The sequence below is a fragment of the Elephas maximus genome, chromosome 8 (genome assembly GCF_024166365.1).
Source record: "Elephas maximus indicus isolate mEleMax1 chromosome 8, mEleMax1 primary haplotype, whole genome shotgun sequence".
Classification (NCBI taxonomy): Eukaryota; Metazoa; Chordata; class Mammalia; order Proboscidea; family Elephantidae; genus Elephas; species Elephas maximus.
Window position 1 is genome coordinate 9737926 of NC_064826.1, and position 14667 is coordinate 9752592.

The 14667-nt window shown below is 47.4% G+C and overlaps 1 protein-coding gene across 2 annotated transcripts; it reads right to left on the bottom strand.

Moving 5' to 3' along the window:
• Positions 1 to 1403: 1403 nt before the first annotated feature.
• NDUFB2 (NADH:ubiquinone oxidoreductase subunit B2) lies at positions 1404 to 4556 on the bottom strand. Of its 2 annotated transcripts, none has more exons than XR_007518425.1 (4): positions 4459 to 4556; positions 3782 to 3926; positions 2547 to 2679; positions 1404 to 1481 (listed from the first exon to the last, which is right to left on the bottom strand). XR_007518425.1 is itself a non-coding variant. In XM_049893689.1 (4 exons), exons 1-3 carry the CDS (start codon positions 4554 to 4556, stop codon positions 2605 to 2607), a joined length of 318 nt encoding a protein of 105 aa, XP_049749646.1. In that variant the 3' UTR covers positions 1404 to 1481; positions 2578 to 2604. The 2 variants fall into 2 exon arrangements, 1 of the variants encoding a protein (XP_049749646.1); XM_049893689.1 differs by having other exon boundaries at positions 2578 to 2679.
• Between the last annotated feature and the right edge of the window lie 10111 nt (positions 4557 to 14667).

The following is a 14667-nucleotide window of genomic DNA, read 5'->3' on the forward strand; positions in this document are numbered from 1 at the left end:
GCACCTCACAACAGGCAGGAGCCGGCAGTGGTGCTTGCTTCCTCCTGCCCCTCTGCCCTGTGCCCGTGCTGACATCAGGGGAGAATAAGGGGTAGTGAACCCACAGTCCAGGCACCCTCCTGTCGCCTGCTCAGGGTGGGCAAAGGCCTCGGCATCTGACAACCTGCCCCTTCTCTGGGACCCCACGGCCATCTGGGTCCCCCCGCCTGCGTTCTTCTGTCCTTTGTCCCTGGAGAACTCTTCCTCGGATGTTCACACAACTGCTGCTTCTTGGGGCTGTTAGTTCAGGGCTCGGCTCAAATGCCCTCCCTAACCCCCCAAGACACACCCAGCTCCCCCCCTGGAGCATACTGCCCATGGTGCTTTTCACAGGGCCCTCAGCTCCACTAACCCTCCTGGCTGGCTGCCCTTCAGAAAACCAAAATCCTTTGACAACAGTCTCATCTCTTGTTCGGCATTGTTCCCAACACTGAGGTAGTCAAAGCCTAAGTCACAAAAAACACAATAGCTATGCTTTGGGGCATGTCTACCCTGTGCTGGTTTGTTATTGCATATGGAGGGAAACCCTGTCCTGTTTACCTTCAGCAAGGCTGTGATACCACAGAAAGCTGGGAAGTACTTTGAAACAAATTTAGTAAGAGTGAGAAACCCTGTTTCACTCCTGCTTCCCATTCCTTGCCCCAGAATTCTAGGTGTTCAGTGTGTCTTGGGAGCATCTTGAAGGGCGGGCCACTCAGGAGAAGCCCAGCCCACAGCAAATACGGAGACACGAGGGTAGGAACCCATCTGCAGCGGGTAAATGGCAAGAGATGAACCAGCAAGGACGGAATGCAGCAGCTTACAGAAAGCAGAGCCTGGATGGTGCGTGCTTACTAATCTGTGGTTGTCAGTGGTGAAAACCAGGTGAAATCGTGCACTACAGACCGGTAAGTAAACACAAGCCCATGCCACCTTCTTATTGGGTAATCTGTCTCTGCCCTCAGCTGACAACCAAAACCAAAAACCAAACCCACTGCTGTCAAGTTGATCCTGACTATAGTAACCCTACGGGACAGAGCAGAACTGCCCCATAGGGTTTTCCAAGGAATAGTTGGTGGATGCCAACTGTCCATCTTTTGAATAACAACCACAGCTCTTAACCACTGCACCACCAGGGATCCCAGCTGACAATGCACGTACTAAAAATGAGCTCTGTTGTCTGTTAGTGGCAGCTTTGGAGTTAGAGTGAAGCCCAGCCACTGACCAGGTGTGTGGCCCCCAAGTCCTCCTTGGCAAATGGCGCTGACACCTATCTGCGGCCTGGAGCCCAAGGGGAGCGGCCGGAAGGGCATATCCGTCACTCAGCCCAGCAGATTGAGCACAGGGAATGGTCGCTACACAAGCATTCAAGACTCAGTTCCTCATTCTCGGTCAAACCATTTTAATTTATCACTTTAATTGACAATACGAAATCTGTTACTTCTTAAAGTTCTCACCAGCTCCTGCAGGAAAACAAAAGTGGAAAACTTTCAGTCTTTTATTTTCAATAATTCAAATCCATAGTTCCCATTTATTCAGTAATTCCCACATTCAAGGAGCCCCAGTTAGGCAGGAGGCCGGGCAGGGGAGAGAAAAATTCACCTGCTCTCTCAAGGGTTTACAGCGTTAGTCTCTCACACAAAATGGTAACAACTGTGTGTGAGAAAACTGGGAACCTGTTAAACAATTACTACATCCTCAAAATGGGAGGGACCCAGAGCAGGCCTGTAGGAGGGCAGAACAGCAGAGTCATGCTGGCCAGAGCCGTGAGCCCATGCAGACAGGCCTAGGAAGGCCCGGACTTCCCTACCAGCCCCGCGCCTGCCTTTCGGTGGCATGTTCCCCTATCCCCCTCCTCCCTACCCACCTGAAAACAGCGGTGACTCTAATGCCAATAAACTACTTCTAATTAAAAATTTAATGGCAACACTAGTATGAGTCAACTGGAACACTTAACTATCATTTAATGATTCCTGTCCTTCAAAATAATTTCCAAGGCATTTTGAATCTTGGCAGTTATTAAAATGCAATTATTAATTTAAAAATGTTAAGTGGACTGTTTTCATCCCTGAAGGTTTGGAAGGAAAGGGAATCCTCCCAGTTCCTCTCTTTTGAAAGAAGAAAAACTGACTTCCTGATCAAAACTGAAAGGGCTATAACCTTTTCCTGTTTGAAGAGTCCATACAGTTCCACAGGGTGACATTCCCGTATGCTAGATTTCCCCATTCTTGCCACTACAGGTGAGGTGGAACAAGGCAAACATTCGCTGTTAAGCTCCATGTCTGCCTGGTTCACCACTGTTCCCTGGGCCTGGCACCGAGTAGTAAATACATAACAAGCATTTGATCAGTGGGTGAATAAACTGTAACATAACTTAGGAGAAAACATGAAAAGGAGAAAGATGAGATCAAAATGGGGCAGGGAGGGAGCAACAAGTGTGGAAATAACAAAGGCAGAAATTAGGCCATCGATCTGCTTAACTGTGCCTCACAGGACCATCACTGGCCCAAGTCAAAATCAGCACTCACTGACAACAACAGGAAGGCAGAGCACACCCACCACCGTCAGGCAGCGGTGGGTCTGTCCTCAGTCTTCATCGTCGGGAGGGATGCCCAGCTCCTCATCCGTCCACTGGGAAGGATCCGGATATGGAAAGTGACCCTGGGGGACGATCAAGTGAAAAACACTTAAGACCTGAAATCCACCCAACCAATTAAATGTGAAAAGAAATCGTGGAAGGGAAAAGGTGACAAGGCTAACTGCCACACACAGCCCCCGGCGTGCCACCAGGACGAGCTCTGCTGCTTCCCCCACACAGAGCCCACTGTCCTTCAGTCTGTCCACTACAGGCGGGGGGCTGGGCTTTAACCCCATTTGGGACCTGCTGCCTGTGCCCATGTGACAGAGGCAACCGATTCCAACACCAGCCCCGCGTTCCAGCACTGCTCCACAACCCTGCCGATGTGGACGCGTCACCCAGCTCGTTCCCGCTGTGAGGTGTGGGCCCGACCTCAGGGCGCACCTGGCTGCCTCCTCACCGCATGCTGGAGGGCCACAGCCTCTGACAACCGACCCACAACCACAGACAGCTGTCTGCCAGCATGCTGCCCGCTCACGCAGAAGCTCGGAAAGAAATGGGCCGTTCAACAGCTTGTACACTGCTTACATTTAAGATTTGTTCCTATCCTGGAAACAAAATCAAATTTACTAAAATTCAAAGTAACTTGGGCCGGTAGGCACAGATTTCAATGCCTTGAAGGTGTGGTTTCCTGGAATACTGGGTCTCTGCAAATGAAATAAAAGCTCCCTGGGACTCATGACATGTTAGAAAGTCACCAGTCACTAACTTTCCTCCTCAAGACAATTAACTCACCTGCACCCCACCCAACCTGGCTGTCCTGGACCGCCTGACAAACGAGCCGCCATTCACCATATAAGGGCTTCAAAAGGTGAAACAGTGAAAACCGGCCAAAACGTAAGCTTCACCAACGGATAAGCCCCTAGGTGAGGAAGGTAAGCGAATTCCTTTCTGGTCTCCTTTCCAAACACATCCCGTGAGACCGACACCTAAACCTGCGACCTTGGGTGGAGCGTTGAGAAGATAACAGGTCTCCTCAGGGAGCAGAAGTCCCTGTGTGGCGTGGAGACAGGTGGAGAAGGGTCTGTCGGGACAGAAGCAAGTTCTACAGACAGGAAAGGCAGCTCGCCAAGCTGTGAACACGTCCACCCACTGAAGGGACAAGAACCCCCCTCCTGCACTCACCAGCACCTCGTCCGAGTCATGCCAGAACCGCCAGAGGATCCAGAACCACATGGTCGCGCTGAAGAACTCGGCCTGCACCACCTGGGACCTGGTCAGCTGGGGAAACTGGCGGTAGCTGGGCGGGAGGTGCACGCCGCCGCCCGCACTGCGAGGCGGAGACGGCGCTCAGCGCGGGCCCGCGTCCGGGCTGCCGGCGGGGCCTTGCTGACTCGGGGGCACCCTGGAAGCCAGCCCTGCGGCGGGGCGCCCCTACGCCCGCTCTGAACTCGGGCAGCAGCCAGCACCTGCCAAGAGGCCGGCGCCGGTTCCGCGTGGCGACATCGCGCGCCCCGCACCAGAACCGTGTGCGGACGGCGGGGCCCCGTCGGGGTCTGTGACCCGTACCGGTGGGAGGGCACCCGCTCACCCGGAAAAACACACCGGCCAGCGTACGGGGTGCCAGCCTGCAGCACAAGGGCTGCGGCGGCCGACACCGCCGTGCGCGGCACCGAACCACCCGGCCCCGCGGCCCGCTCCCCGAGCCCGGCCCCGGCCTCCACGCGGGACTACAGCCCCCAGAATGCCCCGGGGCGGGGCCACGCCGGGACCCCGACCTCCCCGCGCCGGCTCAAGGTGAGGTGCCGGCGTCCGGAGCCGCGCTCCTCAGAAACAGGCCAGGTCCCCGCCCCAACACTCACTGACGGACGCCCCCGCTTCCCGCCGCCCGCTTGCGGCAGCTTCTGAGGAGCCGGCCTCCGCCCCGAACGAAATGCGCCACCCGCGTCAGAGCCGACATGACAGCCCGCGGCCGCACTCCGCTCCCAGGCCGCCGCGAGCCTGACGTCACTTCCGCCGGGGGCCCCGCCCCGCCAGTTTACCGGCGTCGCCCATATCTTCCGAGGGGTACGGGGGCGCGACAAGTTGCTGTGAGCGTCTCAAAGTTCAAAAGGCCTCAGTATTCCATCCCTTCCTTAGCATGGGAACGAGCTCCAGCGGACGAACTCCAGCGCCTCTTCTCCTTCGCCGGCGTTTTCTGGCTTGGAGGTGAGGAGGCTCCCCCATGAAAATGCGGATGGTAAAGACGGGCTCCGGCGTTGCTAAGAGACGGCCTGACGAGGGGGTGGCTGGGAGCCTGACGGGGCGTAGCCTGGCAGGAGCTGCTCTCTGCACTACTGTGGGCTGGTGTTTTGGCGTGGGGGAGGCTGAGGATGTCCAAGAGGCTATTTTTCACCGGACCGGGGTTGGCTTTAGTGCTTCCCCTTGGGAGCCCCTCTTCTTTGTTACATTTTGCATACAAAAAAAAAAAAAAACACACGCCAAGTCTAAACTTGCTGCTCCCTGCCGTTGCTGATATAGACTGTGATCACACCCCCTCTCCTGCTAACTCAACCTGCTCCCCCAGCATTGACTGTCCTCCAGACATTATATATACCTAGCAGATCCTTCCTAAATCAGTGCCTGTGAGGGTTAACATTCCATCAGTTTGGCTGGGCGATGACTCTGAGTGGTTTGGCACTTATGCTGTAGTTCGGCAGTTATGTAATGATGTAGTTATCCTCCATTTTGTGATGATATAAGCAGTCAATCAGTTGAAAAGAGTTTCCTTGGGGTCTGGCCTGCATCCAGTATGTGTGTGTGTGTATATATATATGGATGTTCTGACAGACCTCGTTTGCTCTGGATCTGGCATCGGGCTCATCGTCATCTCACTTCTGGTTCTTGAGACTTCAGCCAGAGGCCTGCTGTATTGCCTGCCACTATTGGATTCGTCAGCCTCTGAAGCTATGTGAGTCAGGAGAAGCCTCCAGCCTGACACCTGACTGACAGACATGGGACTTGCCAGCCTCTACAACCTTGTGAGCCATTTCCTTGAGATAAATCTCTCTCTCTTGTTGTTAGGTGCCGTCTAACCAGTTCTGACTTACAGTGACCCTGTGTACAACGGAACGAAATACTGCTTGGTCCTGCATCATCCTGATAGTCTTGGCTATGTTTGAACCCATCGTTGCAGCCACTGTCGATTCATTTCATAGAGGGTCTTCCTCTTTTTCAGTGACCAAGCATCATGTCCTTCTCCTGATAAAATGTCCAAAGTGCGTGCAATGAAGTCTCATGCTCGCTTCTAAGGAGCTTTCTGGCTGTTTTCTTCTGAGATAAATTTGTTCATTCTTCTGACAGTCCATGGTGTATTCATTATTCTTTGTCAACACTGTAATTCAAAGGCATCAATTCTTCTTCCATCTTCCGCATTCATTGTGCAGCTTTTGCGTGCATATGAGGTAACTAAAAATATGGCTTGAGCCAGGAGCAATTTAGTCCTCAAAGCAATGTCTTTGCTTTTCAACTCTTTAAAGAGATGTTTTGCTGCAGATTTGCACAGTGAAGTACAGTATATCATTTGATTTCTTGACTGCTATTTCCATGGGTGTTGATACTACATCCAAGTAAAATGAAATTCTTGGCAACTTCAATATTTTCTCTGTTTATCATGATGGTGCTTATTGGTCCAGTTATGAGGATTTTTGTTTTCTTTATGTTGAGGTGTAATCCATACTGAAGGCTATAGTTTTTGATCTTCATCAGTAACTGCTTCAAGTCTTCTTCACTTTCAGCAAGGTTGTGTCATCTGCATGTTGCAGGTTATTAATGAGTCTTCCTCCAAATCTGATGCTGAGTTCTTCTCCATATAATACAGCTTTTTGAATTATTTACTCAGCATACAGATTGAATAAGTATGTTGAAAGGCTACAACTGTGACAAATATTTTTCCTGATTTCAGACTATGTAGTATACCCTTGTTCTGTTCAAACGACTGCCTCTTGGTCTACGTACAGTTTCTCATGAGCACAAATAAGTGTTCCAGAGTTCCCATTCTTTACGATGTTACCTGTAATTTGTCATGATCCACACAGTCGAATGCCTTTGCATAGTCAATAAAACATGGAAAAACATCTTTCTGGTATTCTCTGCTTTGAGCCAAGAGCCATCTGACATCAGCAGTGATATCCCTCACGCCACATCCTCTCCTGAATCCGGCCTGAATTTGTCAGTTCCCTGTCAATGTACTGGTGAAACCATTTTTGACCAATTTTCAGCAAAACTTCACTTGCATGTAATATTAATGATATTGTTTGATGATTTCTGCATTCTGTTGGATTAACTTTCTTTGGAATGGGCACAGATATGGATCCCTTCCAGTCTGTTGGAAGGCAGCTGTCTTCCAGATTTCTTGGCATTGACTAGTGTGTGCTTCCAGCATTGCATCTGTTTGTTGAAATATCTCAAATAGTAGTCCACCAATTGCGGGAGCCTTGTTTGATGCTAATGCCTTCAGCGCAGCTTGGACTTTTTCCATCAGTACCATCAGTTCTTAATCGTGTGCTACCTCCTGAAATGATTGAACATCGAACAATTCTTTTTGGTACAGTGATTCTTCCGTCTTCCTTGATGTTTCCTGCATCGTTCAATATCTTGTCCCTCAATGTTGCAACTCAAGACTTGAATTTTTTCTTCAGTTCTTTCAGCTTGAGAAATGCCAAATGTGTTCTTCCCTTTTGGTTTTCTAACTCAGGGTCTTTGTACATTTCATTATAATATTTTACTTCGTCTTCTTGAGCTGACACTTGAAATCTTCTGTTCAGCTGTTTTACTTCATTTCTTCCTTTCACTTTAGCTACTCTACATTCAAGAGCAAGTTTCAGAGTCTCTTCTGACATCCATTTTCATCTTTGCTTTCTTTCCTATCTTCTAAATGAGCTTCTACTTCATGTATGATGTCCTTCGTGTCTTCCCACAACTCATCTGGTCTTCAGTCATTAGTGTTCAGTACATCAAATCTGTTCTCGAGATGGTCTCTAAATTCAGATGGGATATATTCAAGGTTGTACTTTGGCTCTCGTGGACTTGTTTTAATTTTCTTCAGCTTCAACTTGAACTTGCATATGAGCAATTGATGGTCTGTTCCACTGTCTGCCCTGGCCTTGTTCTGACTGATGATATTGAGCTTCCCTCATTTCTTTCCACAGATGTAGTCAATTTGACTCCTGTGTATTTCATCCAGTGAGGTCCATGTGTATACTCACTGCTTATGTTGTTCAAACAGGTATTTGCAATGAATAAGTCCTTAGTCTTGCAAAATTCTATCATGCGATCTCCAGCTTCATTTTTATCACCAAAGCCATATTTTCCAATTACCAGTCCTTATTCTTTGTTTCTAGCTTTCACATTCCAATCACCAGTAACTATTAATACATCTTGTTTGCATATTTGATCAAGTTCAGACTGCAATCTCTCTCTATGTATGTGTGTGTATGTATGTGTATATACATACGTAAGTGTATATATGTATGTATATAAGCATCTGTGTTAATGTATATAGCTAGATAGATATAGGTGTATATATACACTTTACTGATTTTGCTTCTCTGGAGAACCCAGCCTAAGACATTTGGTACCTGGAGTGGTTCCAGGGAAACAAAATTGTAAAGATGAGTTTTCTAAATTGGTTTTCAAGACCCACTAGTCTTAAAGGTGCTGATGACACTGCCTGCAGTAGTAAAGAGGGTACTGCTAATCCATGGCATGATGTGGCGATATTAATACACAAAATATCACCACGAATGGATCAAGTATTGGTGAGAAGCAAGGCTCTGGGTGATCACGTGTTTAATACTTTTCTACAGTTTTCTCAGAATCAGAAGTATAGGGAGCTGGTTGGTTGTTCCTACTTTTGCTAGACAAAGTAGTGAAAGAAAGAGATTATTTCAGTGCGTCAGAGTCACAGCTCAAGTACCACATAAAAGACCTCAAAGTTGACACTTGTGCCATGAAAGAACGCCGTATTTCTTGTAGTACCAGAGCTGATATTGCCGAAAACCAAACCTGGAGTCTTATCGTAAGAGCGACAGATTACAACATCAGTTGAATTCCCAACCTTGAATAGTGTCTGAAGTTAAAGTGAGGGCATTGATTGGAAAGAAATGGATCCTGGAAATTGGGATGGGTACATATGGGCAGGTAATCAGGAAGCTGGGGACACTGAGCCCCTAATTCCATTGAATCACTCCTGCCAACAGAACCAGCCCTCTTATTCCCATCTGAACAGATCACTCCATCTTTGTCTCCTGAGCCATGCTCCCCAGTAAAACCATCTCTTCCACCTTAATCTAATGAGATTAACCCAGCTGTGCCTAAAGAGTCTTTGTCTGAGATATTGCTTGGGGTGGTACCTGGAGCAGCACCTGAGGTAGATGCATCACTGAATGTTCCCAGGACCTACCCCCACCGTCTATTTTTGCTTCTAGACCTGTAACTAGACTTAAGTCCCAGCAAGCCCCAAAAGGTGAAGTACAAAGTCTGACCCAGGAGGAGGTACTCTACACTCCAGAATAACTGTTTGACTTTTCTAATATGTACAAACAGAAACCTGGGCAATATGTGTAGGAATGGCTATTAAGGGTGTGGGATAATGGTGCAAGAAACATAAAGATGGACCAGTCTTTTATTGATATGGTCCCACTAAGCACAGAGTCTCCATTCAGTATTTCAGCGTGGCCTACACTAAATCAAATTCAACTACCAGACCTGTCTTGGTATACTGCAGAAAAAGGTATTCAAAGGCTTAGGGAAATAGGCACGTTAGAGTGGATTTATCAGGTTAGACTCACAAACCCGCACGTGGAGTGCCCAGAGGACACACCTTTTACCATAACAGTAAGGATCAAATTTGTAAAGGGAGCCCCAGCGTCCTCGAAGGCTGCTGTGATTGCTATTTTATGTAAGTCAGATTTGACAGTGGAAACTGCCCTAACTGAATTAAGACACCCAAAAAAATGGAAACCCTGATGGTGTAGTGGTTAAGAGCTATAGCTGCCAACAAGAAGGTCGGCCAATTGCAACCACCAGGTACTCCTTGGAAACGCTATGGGGCAGTTCTACTCTGTCCTATAGGATAGCTGTGAGTCAGAATCGACGAGGGCAACGGGTTGGGTTTGGTTTGTTTTTTTAACTGCATTGGGGCTGATTGGACCCCGTGGTAGTAGGAGCCAAGTGGTGGCACTCAGTCAACAAAGACAGGTGGGCATGGTTACCATAATGGACAGCAGAGTCAAATCAGTAATCAGAATAGTCTGACTCATATGAACTTATGGCATTGGCTACTTAGTAATGGTGTCCCTAGGAGTGAAATAGAGGGGAAATCTACTAAATATTCTACTTGATCTATACAAGAATTCTAGGTCAGATGAACGGCAGTCTAACTTGAATTGTCAGAATACAGAGCCACGGCTCCTCAGTTTTCACACTTGAGCCGGTTTACAGACTCATAACCGTTTGAATGAAAGGGAGGCTGGGCTCCCTTGAGGAAGGACCCCACTGCACTGCTAGAAATTTTTGCTGTTAATCTTTCTCCCAGCCTTTCCCAAACAGACCTACAGCCTTTTACAAGAGTGACTCTTCACTGGGGAAAAGGAAATAATAAGACTTTTCGGGGATTAGTGGACACTGGCTCTGAACTGAGAGTAATTCCAGGAGACCCCAAACATCACTGTGGCTCACTAGTGAGAGTGGGGGCATATCAAGGTCAGGTTATTAATAGAGTCTTAGCTCAGGTCCATCTCACAGTGGGTCCAGTGAGTCCCTAAACCCATCCTGTAGTGATTTCCCAGTTGCAGAATGCACAGTTTAAATAGACATATTCAGCAACTAGCAGAATCCCCACGTTAGATTTCTGGCATGTGGAGTAAGGGCTATTATGGTAGGAAAGGCCAAGTGGAAGCCATTAAAACTGCCCCTACCTTTGGCAATAGCAAACCAAAAGCAATACTACATTCTGGAGGGATTGCAGAGATTACTGCCACCACCAAGGACTTGAAGGATGCAGGGATGGTGATTCCCACCACATCCCCATTCAACTCACCTATTTGGCCTGTGCAGAAAACAGATGAATCTTGAAGAATGACAGTGGATTAGCATAACTTAACCAGGTGGTGACTCCAATTGCAGCTGCTGTTCCCGGGGTGGTTTCGTTGCTTGAACAAATGAATCCATCTCATACCTGGTATGCAGCTACTGATCTGGCCAATGCCGCTTTCTCAGTTCCAGTTTCAAAGGACCACTAGAAGCAGTTTGCCTTCAGCTGGAAAGGCCGGCAGTACACCATCACTGTCCTACCTGATGGGTCTATCAGCTGTCCAGCACTATATCAAAACTTAGTCTGCAGGGACCTTGATCACCTTTCCTTTCCACCAGATGTCACACTGGTCCATTACACTGATGACATTATGCTGGTTGTACCTATTAAGGAAGAAGTATCAGTAACCCTAGATTTATTGGTAAGACATTTGCATGCTAGAAGATGGGAAACCCAGCAAAAACTCAGGTGCCTTTCACCACAGTGAAATTTCTAGGGGTCCAGTGGTATGGGACATGCCAAGGTGTTCCTTCTAAAGTGAAGGCTAAGTTATTGCATCTGGCCCCTCCTAAAACTAAAAAAGGAAGCATGATGTCTGGTGGGCCTCTTTGGATTTTGGAGACAACATATCCTTCGTTTGGGTGTGGTATTACAGCCTATTTATCAAGTGACTCAAAAAGCTGCGAGGTTTGAGTGGGACGCAGAACAAGAGAAGGCTCTACAACAGGTTCAGGCTGCCATACAAGCTGCTTTGCTACTTGGGCCATATGATCTTAAAGTGGAAGTGCCAGAGAGAGATGCTGTTTCAAGTCTTTGGCAGTCCCCTCTTGGTCAATCAAGCACAGACCCTTAGGATGTGAGAGCAAAGCCCTGCTGTCCTCTGCAGATAGCTACTATCCTTGTAGAGAAACAGCTTTTGGCTTGTTACTGGGCCTTAGGAGAGACCGATCACCTAACCATGAACCATCAAGTCACCATGCAGCCTGTGCTGCCCATCACGAACTGGGTGTTGTCTCACCCACAGAGTCATAAAGTCGGATGTGCACAGCAGCACTCCATCGTTAAGTGGAAGTGGTATACACGAGATTGGGCTTAAGCAGGGCCTGAAGGCACAGGTAAGCTGCATGAGAAAGTGGCCCAAATGCCATGGTCTCCACTCCTGTCACATTACCTGCCCTCTCCTGGTGTACACCTATGGCCTCATGAGGGATTCCTCATGATCAGCTGACTGAGGAGAAAACTCGTGCCTGGCTTACAGATGGTTCTGCACTATATGCAGGCACCACTGGAAGGTGGACAGCAGCAGCCCAGCAGCCCCTTTCTGGGACCTCCCTGAAGGACAGTAGTGAAGGAAAAGCCTCCCAGTGGGCAGAACTTTGAGCAGTGCACCTGGTTGTTCACTTTGCTTGGAAGGAGAAATGGCTAGATGTGTGGTTGTATACTGATTCATGGGCTGTGGCCAGTGGTTTGGCTGGATGGTCAGGGACTTGGAAGGAACATGATTGGAAAATTGGTAACAAGGAAATATGGGGAAGAGGTATGTGAATAGAGTTCTTTAAATGGGCAAAGAATTGAAGGTATTTGTGTTTCATGCGAATGCTCACCTGATAAGAGTCTAATATCCAAAATATATAAAAACAACTACTACACCTCAACAACAAAGAGACGAAAAAAAGAATTAAAAAATGAGCAAAGGACTTGTACAGACTTTTCTCTAAAGAGGATATTCAGATGGTCAAAAAGCACATGAGAAGATGCTCAACATCATTAGCCATTGTTGTGTGCTGTCAAGTCAATTCTGACTTATTAGCTGCAGTGAAATACCACCTCACCCCCAGTAGAAAGGCAATGATAAAAAAAAAAAGAGAGAGAAAAGAGGTGTTGAAGAAGTTGTGGAGAAACTGGAACTCTCATCCATCCATTGCTCGTGGGAATGCAAAATGGAAGACAGTTTGGTGGTTCCTTGAGAGGTCGAATATGGAACTACCATATGACCCAGCAATCCCAATCCTAGGTATATACTCAGAAGTGAGGCAGGAGCACAAACAGAAACCTCTACACCAGTGTTCACTGCAGCACTTTTCACAATGGCCAAAAAGTGGAGACAACCTAAGTGTTCATCAACAGATGAATGAATGGATAAACAAAATGTGGTGTATTACCAACGGAGTATTACTCAGCCATAAAGAAAAATTAAGTACTGATACGTGCTACAACATGGGTAAACCTTGAAAACATCATGCTGAGCAAAGTAAGTTAGTTACAAAAAGACAGTGGCCTTGCTTATATGAAATAGGCTATATAGAAACCACAGCTTATTAGTGGTTACCGGGGGTGGGGAGAGGGCAAAAGGGGAACCTTTTCTTGGGGGACACATAGCGGGATAATTCAGAAAAAGATAATGAGAGTAATTAACGTCACTGGATTGTACAAGCAGAAACTACTTGTGGATTGGCAAACCACACAAAAAAAATTTTAAGAGTTGTCATCAAATAGGGGAAGAAAGCAGTTGGGGAAAAAGTGTATCCCAATATATATACATATTTATATTCTATTTTTATATAGAGTTAACTGGCATGTCTTAGCACAGAATAAAAATTGTAAAAAAAAAAAAAAACCTATGGATCACACAAAACATCGTCCAAATAGTGCTGGAAGATGAGCCCCCTAGGTTGGATGGCACTCAGAATACATAGTGGCTGCCACAGAGGGCTTGAGCCTACCAATTTATGAAGATGGTACAGAGCTGGGCAATAGTTTGTTCTGTTGTAACGGGGTCGCATGAGCCAACTGGGCATCAACTAACAACAAGCACTTGGCAGAGCTGCAGTCTGAAGCCCAGATCATCAGATTCTCAAGTCCTCTGCTCTCTTTAAGCTGAGCCTTTCTGTGGCCTTGGGACCATAGCTTTTCTTTGCTGGGAGCACGGCAGCTGTGCAGCTCAGGCAGAGTGCTCCCCAGAGTGGACAGAAAGTCCCTGTCCTCCCAACTCACCGACGCTATACCTTAGTGCACCTGTTTATTCCTCCAGAAAGGGTTCACTCTTGACTGGCAGCCCAGAGAAAGCCACTCTCTGTATTGCATATCAACTGGAAAGTCAACTTTCATCCAGAAAATAGTGGAGTCTTCTAACTGATATACTACTTAGAACTCAGGAGGGCAGGAGAGGGGGAGAGAGTCCTACAGAGTCGCAGTGTCAACCAGTAAGCTGTTCAGAAAGGCCTGGAGCTCAGCAATCATAGGTTCATGTGGGAGAGGTTTCCCATTACAGACAAAAGGGCACATGAAGTCTCGTAACTTGGCATAGGAGGAAGGGTATTGATCACATTCCGTACGTTCAAATCCCTACATGTCCCTATATGTCTCCCCATATGTGGAATCTTCAGTGTGAAACACGTGGAACTTAACAAGTAGATTCATTTCAAAAGGAGATCTCTAAGGTGTGAGGTTGGCAGACTGAGTTTGTAATTGCTCAAGCCTAGAGATTCTTAGGGAAACTATAACCCAGAAAAGGAGGCCCCAAGAATTTGTAGGGTCTAGAGAAGCTTATTGTCCATCCAGGACTGAATGGAAGGCATTATTAAGGGTCCCAAGGTTAAGAGAGACAAAAGCCAAGAAGCCAGGGTTGGCTAGGGACCAAGGAATTCAGAGGATCACTAACCTGGAGCCTGTGCTAAAACGCAGATTCCTTGGCCTGGGGTTGGGTTCATCAGGTGATTCTGATACCACCAGTCCATGTATTAACATTTGGGAACTACTGCTGTCCAGGTTTGCAGAACAACAAAGCCATAAAGACTTTATAAACAATAAAAAAGGAAGAATTTAAGGATCCTGTTGTGAGCCTCTTGGAGGAGAGAACACAGATCTTGGAAAGGACCGTTGTCTTAGGCTGGGTTTTCTAGAGAAGCAAAACCAGTGAAACATATGTTGTTGTTAGGTACCGTCAAGCTGGTTCCAGCTCATAGCGACCCTGTGTACAACAGAATGAAACACTGCA

What these genes read in the sequence shown, in the direction of transcription:
- NDUFB2 (XM_049893689.1), bottom strand. Translation starts at nt 4,556, where the DNA reads ATGTCGGCTCTGACGCGGGTGGCGCATTTCGTTCGGGGCGGAGGCCGG. An exon ending in GGAAGCGGGGGCGTCCGTCA is followed by an intron (nt 3,927 to 4,458) that starts GTGAGTGTTGGG and finishes TCCGCCTCGCAG; the next exon opens with TGCGGGCGGCGGCGTGCACC. An exon ending in ATGACTCGGACGAGGTGCTG is followed by an intron (nt 2,680 to 3,781) that starts GTGAGTGCAGGA and finishes ATCGTCCCCCAG; the next exon opens with GGTCACTTTCCATATCCGGA.